This window comes from Glossina fuscipes, unplaced genomic scaffold (genome assembly GCF_014805625.2).
Source record: "Glossina fuscipes isolate IAEA_lab_2018 unplaced genomic scaffold, Yale_Gfus_2 204, whole genome shotgun sequence".
Taxonomy (NCBI): domain Eukaryota; kingdom Metazoa; phylum Arthropoda; class Insecta; order Diptera; family Glossinidae; genus Glossina; species Glossina fuscipes.
Genome location: NW_023998547.1, coordinates 1 through 22,225, shown reverse-complemented (window position 1 = coordinate 22,225; position 22,225 = coordinate 1). Strand labels below are relative to the sequence as shown.

At 34.2% G+C, this 22,225-nt stretch overlaps 5 protein-coding genes across 6 annotated transcripts; 4 read left to right on the top strand and 1 right to left on the bottom strand.

Annotated features, from left to right (window-relative positions):
* The first annotated feature begins 1,912 nt into the window (after nt 1-1,912).
* LOC119642009 (glutamate--cysteine ligase regulatory subunit) lies at nt 1,913-3,638 on the top strand. Its single transcript, XM_038040963.1, has one exon. It carries the CDS (start codon nt 2,224-2,226, stop codon nt 3,097-3,099), a length of 876 nt encoding a protein of 291 aa, XP_037896891.1. The 5' UTR covers nt 1,913-2,223; the 3' UTR covers nt 3,100-3,638.
* A 1,135-nt stretch (nt 3,639-4,773) lies between these two features.
* On the bottom strand, nt 4,774-7,884 carry LOC119642006 (wolframin). 2 transcript variants are annotated; one of them, XM_038040955.1, is made up of 4 exons: nt 7,727-7,884; nt 7,554-7,652; nt 5,808-7,477; nt 4,774-5,730 (listed from the first exon to the last, which is right to left on the bottom strand). In XM_038040955.1, exons 1-4 carry the CDS (start codon nt 7,794-7,796, stop codon nt 4,837-4,839), a joined length of 2,733 nt encoding a protein of 910 aa, XP_037896883.1. In that variant the 5' UTR covers nt 7,797-7,884; the 3' UTR covers nt 4,774-4,836. The 2 variants fall into 2 exon arrangements, with proteins under 2 accessions (XP_037896883.1, XP_037896884.1); XM_038040956.1 differs by lacking the exon at nt 7,554-7,652.
* Nucleotides 7,885-8,304: 420 nt separating this feature from the next.
* Nucleotides 8,305-17,028, top strand: LOC119642004 (nuclear pore complex protein Nup133). Its single transcript, XM_038040954.1, has 13 exons — nt 8,305-8,516; nt 8,568-9,273; nt 9,328-9,520; nt 9,599-9,712; nt 9,768-10,404; nt 10,464-10,659; nt 10,720-10,832; nt 11,438-12,003; nt 13,412-13,764; nt 13,835-14,023; nt 14,088-14,304; nt 14,371-14,438; nt 16,896-17,028. Exons 1-13 carry the CDS (start codon nt 8,374-8,376, stop codon nt 16,938-16,940), a joined length of 3,540 nt encoding a protein of 1,179 aa, XP_037896882.1. The 5' UTR covers nt 8,305-8,373; the 3' UTR covers nt 16,941-17,028.
* LOC119641992 (chorion peroxidase-like) lies at nt 16,996-18,050 on the top strand. The gene is made up of 2 exons (XM_038040942.1): nt 16,996-17,969; nt 18,041-18,050. The coding sequence occupies exons 1-2, from the start codon at nt 16,996-16,998 to the stop codon at nt 18,048-18,050; spliced, it is 984 nt and encodes a 327-aa protein (XP_037896870.1).
* A 454-nt stretch (nt 18,051-18,504) lies between these two features.
* On the top strand, nt 18,505-19,852 carry LOC119642031 (peroxidasin homolog pxn-2-like; the record flags this gene model as incomplete). The annotated part of the gene is made up of 3 exons (XM_038040989.1): nt 18,505-18,872; nt 19,388-19,557; nt 19,627-19,852. Coding segments are annotated over exons 1-3 (764 nt in total), but the record flags the coding sequence as incomplete, so codon positions are not given.
* Between the last annotated feature and the right edge of the window lie 2,373 nt (nt 19,853-22,225).

The following is a 22,225-nucleotide window of genomic DNA, read 5'->3' as shown; positions in this document are numbered from 1 at the left end:
TTCGCTTAAGATGCAGAAATCAATATTATTCGAGTTCAAGTAAAAATCTAAAAATGATAAGTTACGCCGAACACTTTGAATAATGTATTGTAAACAAGAGATCATATTTTAAATAAAAACGGCATCTCAGTGGATTTATAGTGCTAAACACCTGATCGTACCGAGAATTGGCACAATAAGACATTTTTTCATCAAATTCCTTAATAAAACTCTCGAGGGCACATTAGTTTGATTTTAATGATTTATGATCACTTTTGTTCTCCTTAAATAAACCGTTTAATCTGTTTTTAAATAAATTGTTCTTTTTTCAATTTTCTTCAGTAACTACATAACCGTTCACTTCACAAACTTGCAAATTTCTTTGGTTCTTTCCTCGTCTTGAAAAAACCGTTAGCTAGGGTTTTTTGCAAAATACAATCAAGTATCAAAAATGCCAAGCTTTATCTTGTAACAGAGAAACTGAAATTAGTATACAATAAGTTAACAGTAAAAACGGGGATGTTAAACTAAGCAATGCAGTCCAACAAAAACGATATTCCACAATTATCTTGCCAAATAATTAAATTGAACATGTTGCTAGCAGGAAAATGAGAAAAAAAATTTACAACAAATACAACGATACAACAAAGTTAATTTTACGCTAAGCTTATTTTAGTCCCTGCATAAGGAATTTTTTTTAATTTTTATTTTAATTTTTTAATTCTTCAATGGATGTTTAAGCGGACGAGTTTTCTGAATTTTTGCAAAAAAAAAATTTATTATTTGGTTGCGTGTAGGTTCATTTTCAATATGTAAACAACCATTTGGTTGCATGTAGGTTTATTTTCAATATGTAAACACAGCCATTTGGTTGCGCAATACCATAATCAGCTGTTGATTTTTTAATTGAATAAACGCAATTATGAAAAATAAGTAAAAAATGCAATTTGAAGAACGTTTTCGGATTTATTGATTAAAACAAGCAGAGAAAGGGCGAAATTATTAACATGATGGTGATCTCAAGAAATTTTGAGAACAACGTGGCAAACGACTCTATTTTAGCTGCGTCGCCCAACTTGCTTTTTTCGAAAAATCCAGAAAAAGCTATGGAAAATGAGAATATTTTGATATCTGGTCGTATATTACAATGAAGTCAGCCCTGAAAAAGTTGTCTCACCATCATAAGGAATGCATAGCAAGGTCAGCAAAGTCATTTTTATTTGAATTTCATTTTTAGCATATTTAAAATATTTCCAAAATTTTTAGAATTTAAAATCATTTTTAATTTTTATATGAATACATATTTCCTACCGCCGACTTTTTTAAAATCTTTTTTTTTACGCAAGTTTTAGTTATTAAACATATATTAATTTATGTAAGAAAGTAACCGAAAAGAATAAGTTAATTCTCTGTTTCTAATAAAATTCTAATTAAAATTTTTGAAAATATAATTTTTCGATCTCCTATCATACATTCTTTTCGATAAATAAACTAAATTTTTAATTAAGTTTTCTATAAATAAAAATTTGTGCAAATTATGTTTCTAATTACGTTTCCATAAAAAATTTAAAACTCAGTTAAAAACAAAGAACATAAAATAGTTTGCGAATTCTATAATAATATAAATATATAAATGAAAAGAAACTTCAATTTTTGGATTAGTATACATAGACATATTTGTTTTATTATACATATGCATATGTAAGTAAGTGTCATGTAAAAATTGCCTAAAAAGACATTAACGTAAATAAAGACTCAGCATAAAATTGTGAAAGTATGTTTCTGCAGAGCGAAAAATTAAGTAATATTTTATTCAGGAGGTTATTTAAAGTTCGTTAGTGATCAAGAAATGTACTAACTAAGTTAAAACATCTTAAAGGCTTCCAAAATGATATGCAAAGTAGTTTAGGCATTGATCCAGTTACGAAAAAAGGTTTTTTTAAACAAATGCGCTAAAGTGATTTACAAAACGAGTGAAATGGTATCACTGAATTTTTATATAATGGGAAAATAGTGCTTTTTACTGGAAGTTCTCGCATTCCAAGCAACATATGTTATTAGTAAAAAAATTCTCCCATTATTTGTTCTCATTTTTCTTTTTTAATACCCTTAATTGAAAGTGGAAAGAAAACGAGTAAAATTGTGCTACTATTAGAAAAGTGATAAATTTATAAAAATTTTCTTAAAGAATTGTTACTAAAAAGCAAACAAAGAAAGAGTACGGAAAAGAGCAGCGCAATAATAATGTTTACTGAAATTGCTACAAATCCTAAATATGAAAAATTGTTAATTTCAACGGGAAACATATTAAATGTATTGGATAATGCAATACCGCTACGAAAATCTCATGAAGAATTATTGGACAGTTTAAAACTATGTTCGGAATGCGCCAGTGGCCGTGTTGATGATCAAATCGAGTTTCGCGAAAGCGATGGACAAGTGTTGCGTGCTAATGCAGAATTGAAACAAAAAATTACGGAAAATGCCCGAAATGAAATAAGTATTGGAGTGAAATTGTTTATGAATAAAAATTCCAAAGAGTGTGTTAAGGATGCGGCAAATGCTCTGATGTCCATATTAAATGTCGATTATGTAGATAATGTGGTGTTGGCATATCATCCAAACCAATATCATACAAAAATTTCGCCTGGTACACCAGATGTCACAGCAGCGACTTTGCAACACCAAAGCGAACTTAAATGGAGCCAAAGCGCTAATGACAGTGATATCAATGATTTAAAAGAGTTGTGGTTTTGTTTGGAAGATTTCGCTTTGCAAAAACAAATCAACCAATTAGGAATAGCGGATTTAGACACTGAGGCCTTACAGTTATTATGTCAATCGGCACGTGTGCAACCAGTAATAGCTCAAATTAACTTAGCAGCCTGTTGCATAGTGCCGCCAACTCTCAAAGAATTTTGTACTCAACGCGACATCCAATTGTTAACGCATAGTGATCCCGAGGTCTTGTTAACCGATGAAAATTTTATTTTACCCAATTATACGGTGGATTGGTCATTACGTTATCAAGTTCACGTGCGTTGTCGCGGCGTACTTACCGCTAAAGGTTACCTTTTGGGCGCCAGAAAATGCTTAGCCAGCGATAAGGTAAAAGAGTGAAAATGAATCTAAAATAAGAATACAAAAACTAAATAATACTTTGCATTTTAAATGGGCTTGAAATAGTACCGAGATTTTAAGTCCTTGAAGGCCTTTCTTATCTTTTTTTTTTTTTTTTTTTTTAATAAATACAGAGGAAGTTGGTTTATTACATGTGTTACAACATTTACAGCTTTTTTTCTATATATGCAAAAAGTACTTATTTACTTCCTTTTAGAAATATTTTTATAGAACTTTTTAGAAAACTTATACGCGATCTGCATCCCCAAACAGAACAAATTATTCTTTATGCCATTTAAAAGTAAAAGTTCAAACTAATTACTTGTTTATGTTTGTGCTATTTTTCTAATACATTCGTAACTTTACGGTTCAAAATATTATAAAATAACTTAAAACGTACATAACATTATAATTACATATAATTCAAGAAGATAATTATAAGAATTCTGTTGTTATAAATTTGCCTTGGATGATATAAAACTAATCTTATACGCTACTCCAGAAAGAAAAAAAAAAAAAAAAAAAACGAATCAAAAAAAGCAATAAACATAATGTTTAAAAGCAAAAAATACTGAAAATTGAAAATAATTACAAAAATTCGAAGAAAAACTTTACTGGTATCCAATTCTCATTACTCATACAGCTGTGTAAGCATTTTATAATCAATTATTCTTTATGTTCCCATAAAAATAAGCAGACGTTGACCGCCCCCCCTTGCCTTACTCACTTTGCCAAGTAATCAATTGCAGCTATTTCTATGATAAGATATGCAAACATTTTCATTGCTAATAGTAGTCTCGAGGAACAAAATTATTCATCTGTTCATAGTTTTCTGATAAAAGTGTAGAGTTTCCCGTTAAAGTCTAGATTTCCCCGTCAAAATGCATGGATTTCTGTTAAAACGCGTTTACATGTAAATGTCCCGCATAACAGAAGTGCAACTCGATTTCTCATTTAATAGAAGTGCAGTATCGGTTTCTCACACTTCAACAGGAGTGCAACTCCGAAGATAATAACAAAGATGAATGCAGAAAAAAGAAAAATTAAATGTTTAAAATTAAATGATTTCCACGATTGATACGAGTTTGACTGTAACATGTTCACGGTAAGCTGAAATCGATTTATTCATGTCTACCTAAGTAATATTAATTGTTAATCTGTATTGTATGTTTGTACACAATTTTCCATTCAATAGTATTTGTCATCGACAACATTTCTACTATTTCTAATATTTTCATCATTCCCTGAACAATTAGGTGTTCTTAGTACTAGAATAAAACTTCGGTTTTTATTTTTTATATATAAAAATCATTTAAATTCTTCTTGTCTTCTATTCTTGATAAAATTATATCTTTTTTAGTTTCATTTCGTTTTTATTTCTCAGTTATATATCTCTCCCTTCAAGCAGTCTCAATTTAGTTAATTGACAATTAAAAGCTGACAAGTTTGCCTACAAAATGATGACTAGCGAGAAATATTAAATTATTTTCATTTGCTTTGTAAAGATTCTAATTTGTTGAATAGCTCTCGTATGAATCAAATTTTTATAAACGCGTTTTTCTCAGTACCTTCTTATGAAGAAATGAATTAATTAGACAAATAATTGTTAGCAAATCATTTATTTATTTATTCATGCGTTTATTTTCAATCGTATATAGAGAGAAAAGAATGTTTACTTTTATTTTAAATAACATTTTTCAGAAAAATATGTGAAAAAAAAAATAATTTCTTAGAAATTTACTTGAATGTTATTAAAGGACTTAACAATACGTTAAGCAAATACTTAATGCCACGCATTAAATCACGCATACGGGCGTCTACTGGACTGTTCATTAGAGAATCAAGTATAACAGGTAAATTTTCCTCATCTTTACACGTAAGACATTCGATAGCTGCCAAACGTACATGCGCCGAAGACGAACCCAATACAAATTCTTCATATTTAGTTAAATAAGGTAACGAGATTAAACGACTATTCTCCAAGGTGCCATAGAAATGTATGCGGTCCCCTTCGGCTAAACGCTTTGTAAAGTTACCAAACGGATGTGCAGCTCGTAAAATGACTTCGGGGCTCTTGCTGAGAAGTCCGGACGACGCCATTTTTACTCGTATCTCATATTCATAGGTATTCCATTTATGTAATGAGCACTTATCTTGCAGATAAGTATGTTTTAGAATGTATTGAAAGTCATCGCAGAATGGATCCAGAGTCTCTCCACGACCTTGACACTGTTCAACGATGGGTTCACCCCAAAAACAAGTAATTAAATTGGCCACCCAACGCGGAAGATATCTTTGTATGTACCAGGATCGTAGGTTTTTGACACTAGTAATTTGAATTTGAGAGACGTCGCCCTCCCAAGCTACCGCCAAACCAGCCAAATGAGAACACCGCAATTGTGCCTTAATTTTGTTATTGTTTTTCCAAGCCGGCAAACCACAATGACTATAAAAATTTTGCCAACTTATATGCTCGATCGGCTTCGGTGGCATTCGACGAACTTCAACACTACTGGCCATGGCATCTAATTTTAAATCTGGTATTATTGTGGTAAAACGTGTCGCATCCTTGAAACTAGATGTCATGTACGGGAATGTTAAAATGCATGCCGCTATTAAGCAAATTAAAACCTAAGGAGAATTTGACAAAGTAATTTAACAAAAATTTACTTTATTACAATTATTATTAATTAACAAATACATCTTACCTGTACGATGGTGATAAATTTTTGTGTGGTACGATTTATAGCTAAAAAGCAAGAACCTAGCAATGCTACAATCAACGCCACCACAGTGCTGCCTAACCGCACATTGGGATTAGTAAAACCCAACCATTCTATGGCCACAAAGACTGGTAGCAACAATGTTACTATACCGAAAAGCGGTAGAAAGAGTAAAACTCCCGCCAAACCTAAAGTAGCTCTTATCATTCCAAACATGGTAGCACTCTGAGCACTCGTTATACACAGCTGCAGCCAGCTTAGAGTCACACAATGCGGTATGAGGTGTGCATAGGTGCCGTGCCAGTTCGATCGCTTAGCCAAATGAATCAGAAACGGAGGAATTAATAAATATAGAGCCGTACGACAATTCAAGCAAAATTCGATACCATTTCCAATCACAAATGAGCAGAACGTCGGCACTTTCAGATCTAAAAAGCGCCAACCTGTTGTTACTACTTCGTCCATTTCATAAGGGTATTTAGCTAAAACGTTCACACCGAAAGAAACAAGAACCATCCAATCGGGTAAACGTTGTGATGAGTACATAAAAGCAACTAAAGATATAAAAGCGAAAATGCCCGCGACTGTAGTCAATTCTGAATGCGGCAAACCATCAGCGGAGATTATGGGGTACAGTAGTAGGTTTCCAATAAATGCGCAGAAAAAGTACAGGTATGGCTGCATATTGTTTTTTAGAAACCGGTTTTCCGAAATATCAGCTTCAATATTGTGATCGCCGTAACTGAGAAATAGGCCCGACCAGATACGAAAATCAATAAAATCATGTTTCGTTTTTAACATTTTACATGTGGACCAAACCATTATAATCCAGCTGATTGCGTACATGTAAATGGGCAATGGTACCATAGTAAGACTATCTGTCGAAAGTAGCCAATACACCAAAAACAATAAAACTAAACGCACACTTTGCGGCATGACTTTTGGTAAGCCGCTTATCACATTGATCAAACGATGATACAGTAGAGTGAAAAACACGACGGGATGGAATATTAGACGATGGAAGCAAGGTACATGATCTAAAGATGCAGGATGTGGTACAGAGAGAGTTAAGGCATCGTTAACACTAGGCATCCGTCCAGCAGCGTAATTTACCGCTGCGGAAACTAGGTTTTCTTCAGTTATGCATTCGTGCCGTGGCTCCGGTTCCGGTATATTCAAAAAATTTTTTCCTGAACGGCGTTTTCTTTGTTGTTGATGGCGGTGGGATAAACTACTTAATTTTACGGAACCGTTTGGTATAGAATCGCAACCATCCTCCAAGGGTTCTGCCTTATTATTTTTTATTTCTTGCTCTTCCTCTTCTTCTGAAGTCGAAGAACTGCCGTTGTAGCCGTAACGCTTTCTGCGTTTTTGCATTTTATAAATCTCACGCATCTTCTTTTCAAGTTGCTTAGGCGTAATGTGTTTTCCACCGTTCGAAAGGCAAGCGAATAGTTCTCGTGCGGCTTTGCGAGCAGCCCGTTCACCCGGTGTCATCGATAAACAGGCACGCACTTTAGATTCATTTTCTGTTGTAATACCACAACCTTCATCGTAGCATTTCTGTAGAAGATTTGCAGATTCTTCGTGACCTTGTTGGGCTGCACACATTAACCAATGCACAGCTTGTTGGCTTGAAGTTTCTTCATTTTGTTCTGAAATATATAAAAGAAGGAAAATAAAATTACAATTTAACTATGAACCAGACTTTTTGTGCTTGTAAAAATTTACCAATAGTTTTATCTAACAATTGTTTCGCCAAATCATACTGAACCTCGGAGCAACCTTCCGATGCTATATGATATTTCAAGTTATTTAAAGAGGTGCGATCTAAAGTAAATCGCGATTTTTTTTTTTTATTTAATTATTGTTAACACCTGAATGCGAATTTTTAATAAGTTTACCCTCAAGATTCCATTTGCGCCTCGTACTGCTCCCGCTAGGCTGATTCTTTGTCCAATTCGCCATTTTCATTAAATGAATATTTAAGAATCAGAATTTCTAACAAATTTTCCTTATAAAATTTCATAAAGTATCTCACAGCTGCTGCTAACTGTGTTTGAATTTTCCAATTGTCAAGTAGATGTTGTTTACTTCAGTAATGCCAACATAACAATTTGGTAAAAACGGTAGCTGAGTTAATAACAAGAACAAAAAATCACATATAACTAATTTTTGCTAATCAGTAAACTGAATCAATTCTCAAAAATTTTCCGGTACTCTGGAAAACTCGAAGCATTTGCATTCAGGAAAAGTCTCTCTACAAATATATGCTCCCATGAAATGTATAAATTAAGGTTAAGGTAAGTTAATCAACGTATAGTATATTTTAGTGCTTAGCCGAAATATCTTAGTCGGAAAGTTCTTTTAAATATTTTCAGTTCAATTCCAATGTTCTTTAATAAAAATTGTATTGTTATTTTCACGTACTCTATACCTATTAAAGTGACGCTTTATTTACAATTAAAATCACGTTGATTTCCGCATCCATTTTTCTGTTTATTTTGCCGGCAAATTTTCTTTAACGTCACATCATTTAATAATAAATAAAATGCCTAAACAATCATTAGGAGGAAATTCGATCGGAAATCTTTGCAATCGACCAAATTCGATAAATGTTGGTGGAAATCGTAGATCGTTGATAGGCGCTAGCGGCGGCTTTAATAAATCTATATCGGGTGTGGGCTTCGGAAGGTTAATAATATAAAGTAATTGTGACCGTTTCAAACATAATGTGTGGCTCAGTCGTTTTAGTATTTCGGGTCGTTCCAATCAATCTATTTTGGTACGCTCCGATTTCAATTTGGTGGAGAGTTACGGTCTCCAATTGCCAGTTTTAGTTAATGAAGCATTAACCTTTGGCGAAAAGTCGCAACATGTGTCAGTTAACTGCGCTGAAAACGGTTGGGCTTGGGTCGTGCATGGCCGCCATTTGTTGGTTTGGCAATACAAGGATGTACGTAATGAAGGAACAGGCACACCGAAAGGTAGTAAAGAGGTATCGTTATGTACACCGCAAAAGCGAGGTGGGACTATGATTCAGTGTCGTGAACTCACTCTGCCACACTGCGATATTGGTCATAAGGCTTCGTTGGTAAGTGTATTCTTAAGCGATCAACAACAGATGGCATCATGTGTAGCTGTCTCTCCTACGGGTGATGTACGTTATTGGCCTTCTATAGCTCATGATGGAAGTTCCGTGGACTTAACTAATATTTTAGATGGACAAGAGTTTGATTACCTTTTGTCTTTGCCTCAAAAACAAATGCATTTAAGTTATTTGTTAGTTACGACGACTTGCAATTTAATTTTACTACAACTTCAATGGCAAAAAGGTCGTCATGTGTTACAATATAGAAGTGTACGGCAGCCATCTGGATTTTTGAGCGGTATTGGCAAAAAGTTTGCTTCTATTATAATTGGCATGAACAGTGGAACCGATAAGGAAAATGTGTGTATATATCACAAAAAGTATATGAAAAAAATTGTAGAAATATTTTCGTAGAAATTTGTGGCTGTTGCTTGCGAGCCAACATCAGAAAATGAACGAGAAGCTATCGTCTCAGTTCTGGCTGATCGCTGGATGCAACGTTGGCGTTTAAGCTATAACGGAGTTAATGAGCAATTGCTTTTCGAAGATGGTGATATTGTACGCAAAATACGCGATGAGTTCCAGAAAAAATTCTGGAATATCCGAGGTAAGCTGATTAGATTGTTGCACGGGCAAATAGTAAGTACTTTTTCTAAATTCTAAAAATTCCCAAAAAATTTCGCAGATAGTGTAGATGTATCTTTACATTTATTGGATATGCATATTCACGATAATAAGTGGTATGTCTTGGCTGGTGCCGTAAATTCTGCGCACACCCCGCAAATATACTATGCTATAGGTGCGTAGGACAGAGCAAAACACAACATTTTTTTTATTTAGAAATTTCCTTTCAGCAACTCTTTCCATTCTTAATGACTTTATGGGATTGCAAGCGTTCATCCCTTTGAAATTTTCGAATTTCTATAGTGAAAGTACGGAAAAAGAGTGTTTGTCACCACGTTTTATCATCAGTCCTACTCACATTTACATATACAACGAGAAGATTGTTTATCCCATAACCTTAGCCAATATACAAATGGGTGAAAACGATGCTGAAAAAATTGAATTTCATTTGCAAGATGATCGTATATTATATGCCGCGGTATATGCACACATTCCTCTGTTCTTTAGTCGCAGACATGGCTTGGTTTCAATAACACCGGGTGATTTTGATAATAGCGAATTACCTAATAACACTTGGACTACATCTGAAGTCTTCTCACCCGCTGCAGAAGCTAATTTAAAAGAACAGACCATAACTTCCGCCACCTCAATGTCTAACATAGATGAAAATAATTTATATATGTATGAGTTGGATCCAGACTCTATATATTCTGAATTTAAAGATGATGTTAGCCAACTGAAAGCAGCTTTTATTTATCGTTTAAAAAAAAAAAATGATATGTGTAATAGTATCTTAAATGATTTACTGAAAAATGTAGCCGAACCACAAACCGGTGGGGCATTAAGTGACGCTAATCAATTGGATAAGTAAGTTATATCTTAAAATTATGAATTTTTTCCTTTTTTTAAATTTGTTTATTTCGCAGAATGGTCATAACTATAGCCGAGGACTTAGCGGAAGATATACCGGCCGCTGATCCACGCTGGGAACATTTATGGGAGGATGTCAATAATTCTTTAGGCAGTTCTTCTTCCATGCAAATACTTACACAATTAAAAGAGAAAAACCTAGCTTTAAGACATTTTGTGGAATTTCTTCATGGGACTGGCTTATGGGATAAAGTAAGTTGCATTGTTTTGTTTGCGAATTTATAAATTAAAGAATTCCAAATTTATTTACAGCTGACGGCAATTACTTGTGCTGGTGGTAACCTCTTTAAACCCACGTGCTATGTTTTGTCGGATATTAATGAGAAAATCATAGCTGCGACTGCATTACGCAGCATCCAAAATAAGTAAGTCTTATTAATTTTCAAAATATTTCTGGCGACTATCGAAGCAGAAATTTTTTGTTGAAATACATAAAAAATTGGCGTCATTAGCTCTCTATGGGATATATTTGTTCTTGACCCGGTTAAGGTATTGATCTTACGTAATCGTGGCCGCTTGTCAGCATGTTCTCGATATGGAATGTCTAACAATCGCAAAAACAAAAATAAAACGTCAAAGTATGCATATTCGATGTCGCTCTATGTGTGACCAACTCCAAAATACAACGGGAACAAATACCCAACTAAGCACAATTATAGAGCAGAGCAACCAATTTGGTCATAATTAACAAAACCTTCTATTTTTAAAAATTTGCCTGATGTGGTGGATTTCAGCGATGAATAATGTTTAACCAGCTAACTATCTATGATGAATATATACGTCATGAAAAAAGTACAAAATTTTTACGTCATGATCCGCTTATCCATCCTTGCCCGATTTCCTTATAAAATTTTATCATTATTTTATCATCGTTTAATACACACTTTCAGGTCGACATAGTTAACTGATTAAACAAAGGCGAATATAATCATGCGTTTTTATAATTTTTTATATTTCATTCCAATTTCAGATACAAAAAGATTATTGACGAGGCGATTAATTTACTTATTCAAGAGTGGGAAGAAAGCCGCCCGGGCAGACTTACAGCACAGGATTTTTTCTATGTGCGTATTTGCAAGTTCCAAGAAATATTCCGAGCCTTTTATGACTTAGCCAATCGGCATATTGAGGCTCAACATCAGTCGCTGTCTTTGGCCAGTTTTATTTCTGATATCGATTACATAGTTTTGTATATTATTTCGGAAGTAATGAAATTTCGTGAACAAAATTCGACTATTTATTCTTTGCCGGCCGATAAAAAGTACTCTTATGAATATTTGCCATGGACAGCTATGTCTGGTACTACTGGTCTACGCGATGCTTTGTCTCATTTGATTGATATCTCATTAAAATATGGTGCCCGTAGCACTAGCGATCCCGAACTGAAACAAAAAATATATCAACAGATTTTGGAACTGATTGACGTCGTATTAGATGGTCGTAAACATTATTTGGATAGTGTGCGCGATACTGAAAAATATAATGTCTTGTTACAGCAGTTCGAATCACAGCGCCGCGAATTAATTTCTGTAATGAGTAAGTGGATCTTGCAATATTTTTTTATACACATATATAGGTATATTCAGATTGCTTAGTTACTATGCAGTCTGTATTAATTTTGGTATTGTAAAGTTCTGGTACCATTTATAAGTTATTTCTAATCAGCTGCAATTTAAGACTAACTTCGCCTTATCCTTCATTTTTATACTCGCCACCAAACGATATTCGTATGCTTCATTTAGACCTTGTAGAAACTTGGAAAATATATGTTGTATGTATGTAGTTCTTCGTGCTTTGTCTCCCTCTGCTTGTCTACCGTTTATTTTTGGAATGAGTAAAGCATGGTAGACTATTTAAAAGTTGTCCTAAATAAGATATTAAATGACTAAACTACGCCCTACAAAAATATTGATTTAAAAATCAATATAATTATTTTTCTTGGTCATTTAAAGACTCTTTGTAATTTCTATATATTAGTTTGAAGTAGTGAATATGGTTTTGCTTTTATAGCCGCCATTGTAAGGTGAGGGCATATTTATTTTGTTTTTTCCATAATGTATGTAACACTCAAAAGGAAACTTCAGAGACCCTACAAACTATATATATTCTTCACCAGCGTGATTTATTCATGTCTGTGTGTCTGTGTGGTATGCGTTGGCATTCTCATGGTCACAAAAACTAGGATAACCACTTCAAATTTGGTAGGAACATTGGAATTTTCTGCACGCAGCTTGGTATTGAAAATGGCCAAGATGAATCGAAGGGCACGCTCACAAGAGTACGTAAACTGAGAAAATCTCTGCTTTTGAAAAGGAATTAAAAATTGATTTTTCGCTTATTACTCATAAACTTTAGCAGATAAAAGTATACAGATTTGACTTCGTATTCTATGGCCGATGCTGTACCTATACAAAAATGAAAAAAACTTGGCCACGCCTACCTAATCTTGTAGTTTATCGAAATTTAATTTTTTTCTAATATTTTTATAAGGCGAAGTAATAAGCTTCAAAAAGCCCATAACGTACATAAGTTCTTGACCGATTTCAAATTTTCAATGCGCATAAACATGTCGCTCTGTTCGTTATCCATTTGTCTGTTTGCGCAACTGTGTAGTATGTGTGAAAAAAAGTTGGAAATGACTTAAACTTTTCCAAGGGCATGGCTACAACGCCCACACGCTTATGCGACATAAACTTTTATTTCGAAAATAGAAAAAATCAGTCGCGCCTACTCCGTATTATAGGAAGGAGGAAGGAGGAAATGCGATTCGAATGAACAAATTCCTTCAAAAAATTATTTGTAAATTTTACTAAGAATTTCCTTTTAATAAGTTTGTTTCGTTTGTTAGTTGTTCTTTAATGAGATACATCAGTTTTGTTGATCACAAGTCCAATAACTTGTAAATTATAAAATAATATTTTTGATTTTATTGTGGTTTTTTAAGTCGATGATAAGCAATACGAATTCGCTGCTAAATTGGCAGAAAAATATTTGGATTTTCAAAGTTTGGTAATAATATGCGATGTGACCGATAATCAAGAACGTTTAGATGGTTACATAAAAAAATATGAAGACCATGATTTTTCGCAATTTGCAATCAATTGGCATTTAAGACAGAATCGTCAAGGTGAAGTATTTGAACGCTTTAAAGGTAATCAAGCTGCACTATCACAATTTATGCGTGATCATCCAACGCTTGGTTGGATACAATTAGTTTTCAACGGTGATTTTGAAAGAGCCTCAAAAATACTATTTCAACTTGCACAAAGTGAGGTCGAGTTTTTGCAAAGGAAGAAGGTGAGCAAAAAAATTATTTATTTGAAGTGGAAATAATTTCATTCAAGTTTCTTTGTTGGTTCGTATTCAGTCGATGCTATCTTTGGCTAAATTAGCGGCTTTTGCAGCTGCCGACTCGGATTTGTCATTGCAACTGGAGACGATTAATGCCGAGCTGAATATTGTGGAATATCAGGAACAGTTAAATGCGGACGTATTGGAAGCTTTCGGTTATGATATAGAGCAGCAGAAAGTTTTAACAATCGAAGAAATTATTAATGTAAGTTAAGCAAGCTGTTAGCTTATATATTAAAACTGAAAAGTATTTACGAGTTTTCATGCAGCTTTTAGTAGCCGAAGAACACAAAAACGCTAATGAGCTTGATTTTCGCAAAGCCTTGGAATTGCTTAATTATTTAGATGATCCATTCGAGGCTCGTCACAAAGTGTGGTGCGCTGCTATATTACGCAATAATTGGACTGAATATGATGTCGACAATGCCCTCGATTATATACAGACACTTTTATTTTTCAAATTAATTGAATTGTGTCATCTGATAGGTAGATGCTTTAGTTTTATTTGCCTCCTATTAGCTATTATTTATGAGTTTTACTTCTTAATTTCAGACGGTGATTGCGAAAGTTTTCTACCTTTAATGGATGAATTTCTTAACAGTACTGATTTGGGTGATTTGGTGAATAATAAATCGTTTCAATATTTACTTAAATTAATTTATGAATACATACACGATACTTATAAAAATTCAGAGCCAAATTTAAAGCAAAACGATAATTCTTAATTAATGAATTCATAGAAATAATAAAAACTTTTGTACAACTAAAAAAAAAGAAAAACAATTGAGCTTTTTGTGCTAATCATTAAACTTAATCTTCATTGAATCAAGCCTTTTTTTCTCGTTAATCGTAAATATTTTGCATAGTTTTCAAGTTATCAAATGTCTGTATGTCATTATCATAATTCTGTCTGTCTGTCCATCTACCTCTACGTACGGAGTAAGTAAGCACTTTGCTTTTGAAGCATATAGAAACCTTACAAGTGTTGCAACTTAGTTTTAAAGTGGTTTTTCTATTTTCTTTAAAACTTAATGCACTTCAGTCATGTTTTAACCATTGCTGGGCATGCAAGTTTTATGTAAAAGAAAATATAAAATATATATATTATTATTTGATTAAAGTAAAAGGAAAGAAAAAAAGAAAAAAAAAACAATATGGTAGACGAAACTACACCTTTAACTTCGACTATACCGCCGCCTCCATTGCAATCCGGTCCGGTTTACGTATTTCCAGGTGTCTCGCCACGTTCGCGTCGACATAAAATGCAACAATTTCAATGGTGTTTGGGTATAACGTTCTTGTGAGTTTTTTTTTTTATAACATTTAACACACACACCGAGACTATAACAATTCAACATTTTAAAAGAATCGCTTTAAAAAATATCGCTTGTTTATTCATTTGTTTTCCAAAGTGTTTTAATATTATCGCATTTATTATTTTATCAATGATCTGAAGGATAACAACAGTCGCTTCCAATATTTCCATATAAATGCTGTTAAGGTTACTGCTATAACAATATTTACCAACTGGAATGCATGAATAAATATTGCTTCTGAAGCGAAAACCCTTTCCTTATTCCACTCTCTTTCGCTTATAGCATTAATGAAGCGAATCATATACGAAAGTTTAAGATTCTGTACGATGTGTAGATGTGTCGGAGAAAGAACCACTTTTTGCAAAATTAAGAATGAACGGCTCGCGGGCAACGGTGGTAACTTGTAAATATCCCAGAAGAGATCATCGTCGCTCGTTCTAAAAAGCAATTATTTTCGCTACAAAAAGTTAATCCGATTTTCGTTATTTAACCTTAAGACCCTATCCAAGCGGCTGCCATTCCTCATAAACGTAATTGTCTAGATTTAATGAAAAAAATCTGCCCTTCCCAGAAATATCATCTTTATTGCTTAATTTATTTACGATATCTGCGACGGTTTTTACGAGGATTTTTTATATAATTATGCTCACAGAAGTTATCATACACAAGACCCTATTAACAAGGGGCATTTTAGATGACCCTCCAAAGCTCTAAAGGCACACTTGTTGTGATATCAAGAAAGATCAACGTAATTTGTCCCCTATTGCATTTCCCACACAAGGACTTGCCTCTTTTTATTGGGTCAATCATTCACGTTTGCAGGAAATTTTTCTAAATCATCATCAACAGTCTTCGCTTATTACCAATGGCCAATTTTTTACTAGTAGAATGGAATGTCACTTATGCTATTCAGACATGTTTCGACTTTTCGTTAAGCTCAAAACTGTCGCATTTTTGTGTTTTACACTTAAACTACCGCCTGAGTTAATCTGACCTAATTTTAAATGGATGAGCCCTTCTGGAAAAAGTTTTTACATGTTTAGATGTCAGGTTAACTATTCAATTTTCACAAATATAAAGTAAAATTTATGAATCAAATTATTTTCCCATAAGTTAGACCCTGTTAATACATACCTGACCAGCAAGAGGAAGACCGGTACAATATCTTTATAAGCAGCAAGAAGAAGACCGGTACAATGTATTTATAAAAATACGAACAATTTCGACATAATCGAAATAAGGCGGAATATACCTGCTTATTTGAATTCCTGGTGGACAATTATATTGGACAGAAAGCATTATCGTGACGCAAAACCCAAAATTTGTCAGCGCATAGTTTTGGCGAATAGATGAACATAAATGACAATCAAAACCCAAACAAATGATTTGTTTTGTTAACAATTTGGCCCAGTGCAAGTCAAATATTTCTTGTTCTCGATCATAGAATAAAATTTGATCGTTTATCCATGGGAAACTTATCGGAATTGCGCACAATTAATCGTTAATTAGTTTGAATGTTGAATAAGTTGAGTTCAACATACCATAGTATTCCGTCTTCTCTTCGCATGCATACTGAGTTGAATGACTTATTTTTCTACTTTGCGGTTTAGCATAATTTCACAAACTCACATATTTGCTCTAAGTATCTCTGTTGTCTGGCCATAGTTTTAGGTGCAACCAAAAGAGACTTTGCTATTAATTTGCAACTTGACTTTCTTCTCTTGTTTCTTTCCTTGTACTTTTTCCTTTTTTCGTTAACAGAATGATTTTCATAATTGCATTAGTGATTGTTTTTACGCTAACTAATAATTATTCTCCAAATAATATGATGTTGATGACGACAAGTGGAACGAATGAAAACATGAACGATTCGAAAAAATTATCTCAAAATATTAACGCGAGTAAAGATTTGCAAATCGTAAAACGGCCACTGACCGATGAACCTGATGATGAATGGGCCTTAAAACGTCATAAACTGAACGATTTGCAAAGCAAGAACGCTGTAAGCGCCGGCATTAAAGCTTTAGGTGATCGTGAATTACTTGAAGAGGGCTTACATTCAATGCCTGTGCACAGTCCCGCTTTTCGTCATTATCGTTCGTTGAATTCTAGCCCGGAGGCACGTAAACTTGCTCGACGTGGTTTTGTGGAAAATCATGCAACTTCCCGCGTAGCCGAAATGTTTAATTACACACGCGGTTCGAAGCGTGAAAATATAGGAGCAGGACCAAAAATGCTTCTACCTGATCCGACATTAGATATTTCTTGCAATTTTAATGCCAAATATCGTCAAGCGAACGGGGAATGTAATAATAAAAAGCATCCGCGTTATTACGGCGCCACATTAGTACCTTACCGGCGTATGGTCAATCCGGATTATGGTGACGGTATTTCCTCGCCGCGAGGATCCTCTAGGAATGATTCGGCGTTGCCTTCAGCACGCGATGTTTCGTTAAAGATTCATCGCGCTTCTTATGATACTGATTCGAATTTTACAATTATGCTAGCTGTATTTGGCCAATTTCTAGATCATGATATAACTGCGACCTCCTTGAGCACTTCGCAAGAGGGCGAATCGATTAATTGTTGCGTAGTTCACGATTCCAAGCATCCTGAATGTTTTCCAGTAGTAATCCTCCCCGATGATCCCTATTATTCGAAATTTAATGTAACTTGTATGAATTTTGTGAGATCTGCTCCTGCTCCCACTGGTCATTTCGGACCGCGTCAACAATTAAATCAGGCTACTTCGTTCATCGATGCATCTATGGTTTATGGTAATTCGGAATTAAGGCAACAGAAACTACGCACCATGATAAATGGTACATTGCGCATGTTTGACACTTCGGATGGTCGTCAATTATTGCCAATTTCAACAACTTTTGATGACGGTTGCAATCGGCCAGAAATGTTTAGAGAGGGGAAATATTGCTTTGAATCAGGTGATGATCGAGCCAATGAGAATCTTTTGCTAACTTCTATGCACTTATTATGGGCCAGACAACACAATTATTTAGCTAGGGGCTTACAAGATGAAAATCCGACATGGGACGATGAAACTGTTTTTCAAGAAAGTCGAAGAATACTTGCAGCTCAAATAGCTCATATAACTTATAATGAATTTTTACCTGTACTATTGGGACGAGAATTGGCTGCTGAGAAAGGATTGCTTCCGACACAAGACAACTTAGATGCACCTGATACCTATGATCGCAGCATAAATCCAACGTTGGCTAACGATTTTGCTGCAGCGGCTTTTCGTTTTGCTCATACTTTGCTGCCAGTAAGTAAGCTATGCTAAAACGTTGCCGGATTTGTTTCAATTTTAACTATAATAAATATTAAATTTCTCTTTTAGGGTCTTTTTAATATGACTCGCAATAACAGTACCCCAGAAGCCATAGAGTTACACAAAATGCTTTTTAATCCATTTTCATTGTGGCAGCTAAACGGTATTGATAATGCATTAATGGGCGCTTGTAACACTTCTGTTCAGCGTGTTGATCGTTTTTTTTCCATCGAAGTCACTGAAAAATTATTTGAAGGATTCCCAGATGAACATAAACCTATTTGCGGTTTAGATTTAGTTTCATTAAATATACAACGTGGACGAGACCATGGTCTGCCAGCTTATCCCATATATCGAAAACATTGCAAGTTGCCACCTACTGATACGTGGGAGCAACTGGCCAAAGCTGTAGATGCGGAATCTTTAGAATCAATGAAGCAAATTTATAGGTGAGTTCATGTTTTTATTCCCACTACTGAAGGGTGGAAGTATACGCATTTTGTCATAATGTTTGCAACACCTAGAAGGAAGCTTCAAAGACCATAGGAAATATGGGAATATTCTTAGTCAGCATGAAATTCTAAATTGATTAACTCGTGTCTCTCTGTCTGTGTTGTTGACACTGTCCTGGTCGTAAAAATGAAAATATCGACTTCAAATTTGGCAGAAACATTGGAACTTTTATAGGGAAATCGAAATTTGCATACGCTTTACAACTACAGGCAGAAACATGGTATTTATTGTTATTCGTTCTGTGGTTTGCTGAGTATTATATTGAGAAACGTCGGTAGACGTGATCATCAGTATAAATTATTGAAAGCCGTCATTGGCGCTAAAGTATGCTTAGCACCTTTTCACTATATTTTAGCATTAACATTTAATATATATAAAGAGTTCTTCTCATTTTATTTCAATTTATCCAAATTCACTTGTTTTCTTTCTTTATTGCCAATGTTCATCCAAGTTCACCGCAAGAAATTGACGTTTACACAGGAGCTTTAAGTGAGCCACCAGTGGCCGGTGCTATATTCGGTCCTTTACTGGTCTGTCTAATATCGGATCAATTCATCCGTTTAAAGATGGGCGATTCGCATTGGTACGAACGTAAAATGGGTCCGCAAAAATTTACTAAAGGTAACTCGTGCTGATGATATGTCGAGTCTTGCGCTGTTTAACCTTTTTTTACTTATAACTTATCATCAGATCAACTGCATGAAATCTATGGAACTAAATTATCGCAGATCGTTTGCCGCAATGGAGACGATATTAAGCATATCCGTAAATATGTTATGGAACATCGCAAAGATGAACCGACTGATTTAATTCCTTGTAGTGATATTCCAGCATTTAATTTTACACCATGGAATATAGATAAACAGCCTAAGCAACTCCATACAACTCAGTTCATTTTACAATCGTCAAATATAAGGTTATTTAAAAACGCGTCCACCAATCATACCATTAAAGTAGAAATTTAATTTTAATTTTCGAAACATTTTTATAACTTAATGTTCGCCTATTTTTGATATTTTTAATCATAAAAGCGTTTCATTAACATTTTTGGAAAAGCTATGCATTTCTTGGGTACAAATCGTTACGAGGACATCAAAATTTGTATACAAACTAGGTCAGGTCGAAGCTCTATCATTATATCCACGCGAGTTTCATGCGTTGTTTATGTATTTTATATGCACATAGTATATATATATAGATCGGTAGAGTGTAGCCTTCATATTAAGAGTATAAGTAAGTTTTAAAGGATTTAAATTCACCCCCGTAAGAGACTTGCAGGTCTACTATATGATTGAGGCTGCTAACGTTTTAAACGTCATAAGCACTTTTTTTTTTTTTTTGATTAGGTCAGTTAATGTAATGTGACAAAAGGGAAGATATCGACTTCAAATTTGGTGGAAACATTGGAAATTTCTGCACGCAGATACATATTGAAAATGGGTTAAATTGGCTAGAGCAGCAGCCCGCGGCGGAGCATTAACTGCGTTTTCTTAACAAAAATTTTTGATTTATGGCTCATTGCTTAGTTATTATAGAAGCCAGAAGACTGAAATTTTCCACATTTATTTGCGGAACACCCTACTTTTTACGTGCAAAAATGAAAAAAACGTCGATGCCAACACAAAGTTACAAGTAATTAAATCTTATTTTTTTCATTTTTTTGAGTTTTTATTCTTATTTATTATAATGCAAATAAGACAGAATGATTAAAATTATTTTGCACATTCCTAAAAATGGGTTAATTCTTAAATGAATATGGTAGAGGCAACCATTAACTTCTTCTTAATAGTACGAGCGGTATGGGTATTAAACAAAAAAACTTGCAGAATAGAATGCGAAAAGCATAGTATGCCAGACTCGACCCGCACCGAATACTTGCTTCATACCTTACCTATTGATGAGAAGAAGAATGAAACGTTTTTGCAACGCGTAGCGTTTTGGAGTTCTTATTGAACCAATACCAGCAACATCTTGTTTTCAAAGTCATTATTGGAAATGTTGTCCTTTTGCGGTGATAACTCACAGCAATGATTTCATATATAAATTTATTTTGCGTTGATCTATTTTTAAAAGCACCCCGTATATATGGATTCCTACAGAAAGTAACTTCAATGGTAGCTCTAAAAGTGCTTTTAATAAAGTGGTTTTGAACCCATATTCCAAAATCAAGTAGATTTAAATTTAGTAATGGAAATAGCCATTTAAACGTGAAACGTGAGGTAAGTGGAATTGTACCTCTATTTCACGACACACTTAATATTTCAGATTGCATTCGCGTACGGTTTGCATGAGGATGACCTTAAGACCTACCACATTTTTGAAATCATTTCCGCTCTCCAAATACCGTCTACATGGCCTCGGTAATTGTCTACATGTGTAACAATGCTATTTGTTAGCATTGTTGTGACCCCAAGTTGGCGTAGGATCCCACTTTTGCGACTAATACTGTTGTTTGTCTTTAAGCTAATCGTCCGTCAAAACCCTTGAATTGTATTAATTTCAGCGCTCCTTGAAAGTGCTACTTTATGAAGATAAGTGCTTGACGAGACCGATGTACGTGCCTTTGCTGAGCTAGCTAGTTCGTGAGATATGGGGGATTTTATATTTTGGCCCTCGGGCACACCTCACACATTTATACTTAAAACAATAGCTCTTTAATGAAGACGCGGACGAAAGCTAACCTACAAAAGGGTTGCACTCTAAGCCATGGGCCTTTCATTAACCTATTAACATCCTTCGGCTCATGATTTCTATGGGAGATCCCAAAGTTAGGTCCGAAGATCCCTATAAATCTATCGTCTTCTCATAAAATAAAAAACAATTTTAATTAATCGACACTTTCTTTCGTTTCTTAATAATGTTGTCTCATCTTTTCGTTTTTATTAAATAATAATTATATTAAAAAAATAATATACTTCTTAACCATATATATGCAAACCGGAAATTATCATAATTTAACCCTTATTGCTAAATAATAATAATATATATAGAAAAAAAGCCTCTTTGCCCTCTTTATAAAGAAAAATGTCGGAAACCATCTGGTGCAAGTCATCCAGAAGAAGGCAATGATTGTAGTGTTGTTATATGTTGTAGCTGTTGCTATATATTGCAGCGCATTTAATAATTTCATTTTTTGCAATTTAGGACGATGTTACCCCTTACGTTTTTAGTGAAAAATGAAAATTTCATTTTTTGCGATTTAGGACGATGGTACCCCTTACGTTTTTGGCAAAAAACCGAAAATTTCATTTTTTGCGATTTAGGACGATGGTACCCCTTACGTTTTTGG

Bases quoted from the DNA above. Each gene is read 5' to 3' on its own strand.
- LOC119642006 (XM_038040955.1), bottom strand. From the start codon at position 7,796: ATGAAAATGGCGAATTGGACAAAGAATCAGCCTAGCGGGAGCAGTACG. The intron at 7,653-7,726 runs GTAAACTTATTA...GATTTACTTTAG, and splicing joins GCGCAAATGGAATCTTGAGG to ATCGCACCTCTTTAAATAAC. The intron at 7,478-7,553 runs GTAAATTTTTAC...TATATATTTCAG, and splicing joins ATTGTTAGATAAAACTATTG to AACAAAATGAAGAAACTTCA.
- LOC119642009 (XM_038040963.1), top strand. From the start codon at position 2,224: ATGTTTACTGAAATTGCTACAAATCCTAAATATGAAAAATTGTTAATT.
- LOC119642004 (XM_038040954.1), top strand. From the start codon at position 8,374: ATGCCTAAACAATCATTAGGAGGAAATTCGATCGGAAATCTTTGCAAT. The intron at 10,405-10,463 runs GTAAGTTATATC...TTTATTTCGCAG, and splicing joins GACGCTAATCAATTGGATAA to AATGGTCATAACTATAGCCG. The intron at 10,660-10,719 runs GTAAGTTGCATT...ATTTATTTACAG, and splicing joins GGACTGGCTTATGGGATAAA to CTGACGGCAATTACTTGTGC.
- LOC119641992 (XM_038040942.1), top strand. From the start codon at position 16,996: ATGAACGATTCGAAAAAATTATCTCAAAATATTAACGCGAGTAAAGAT.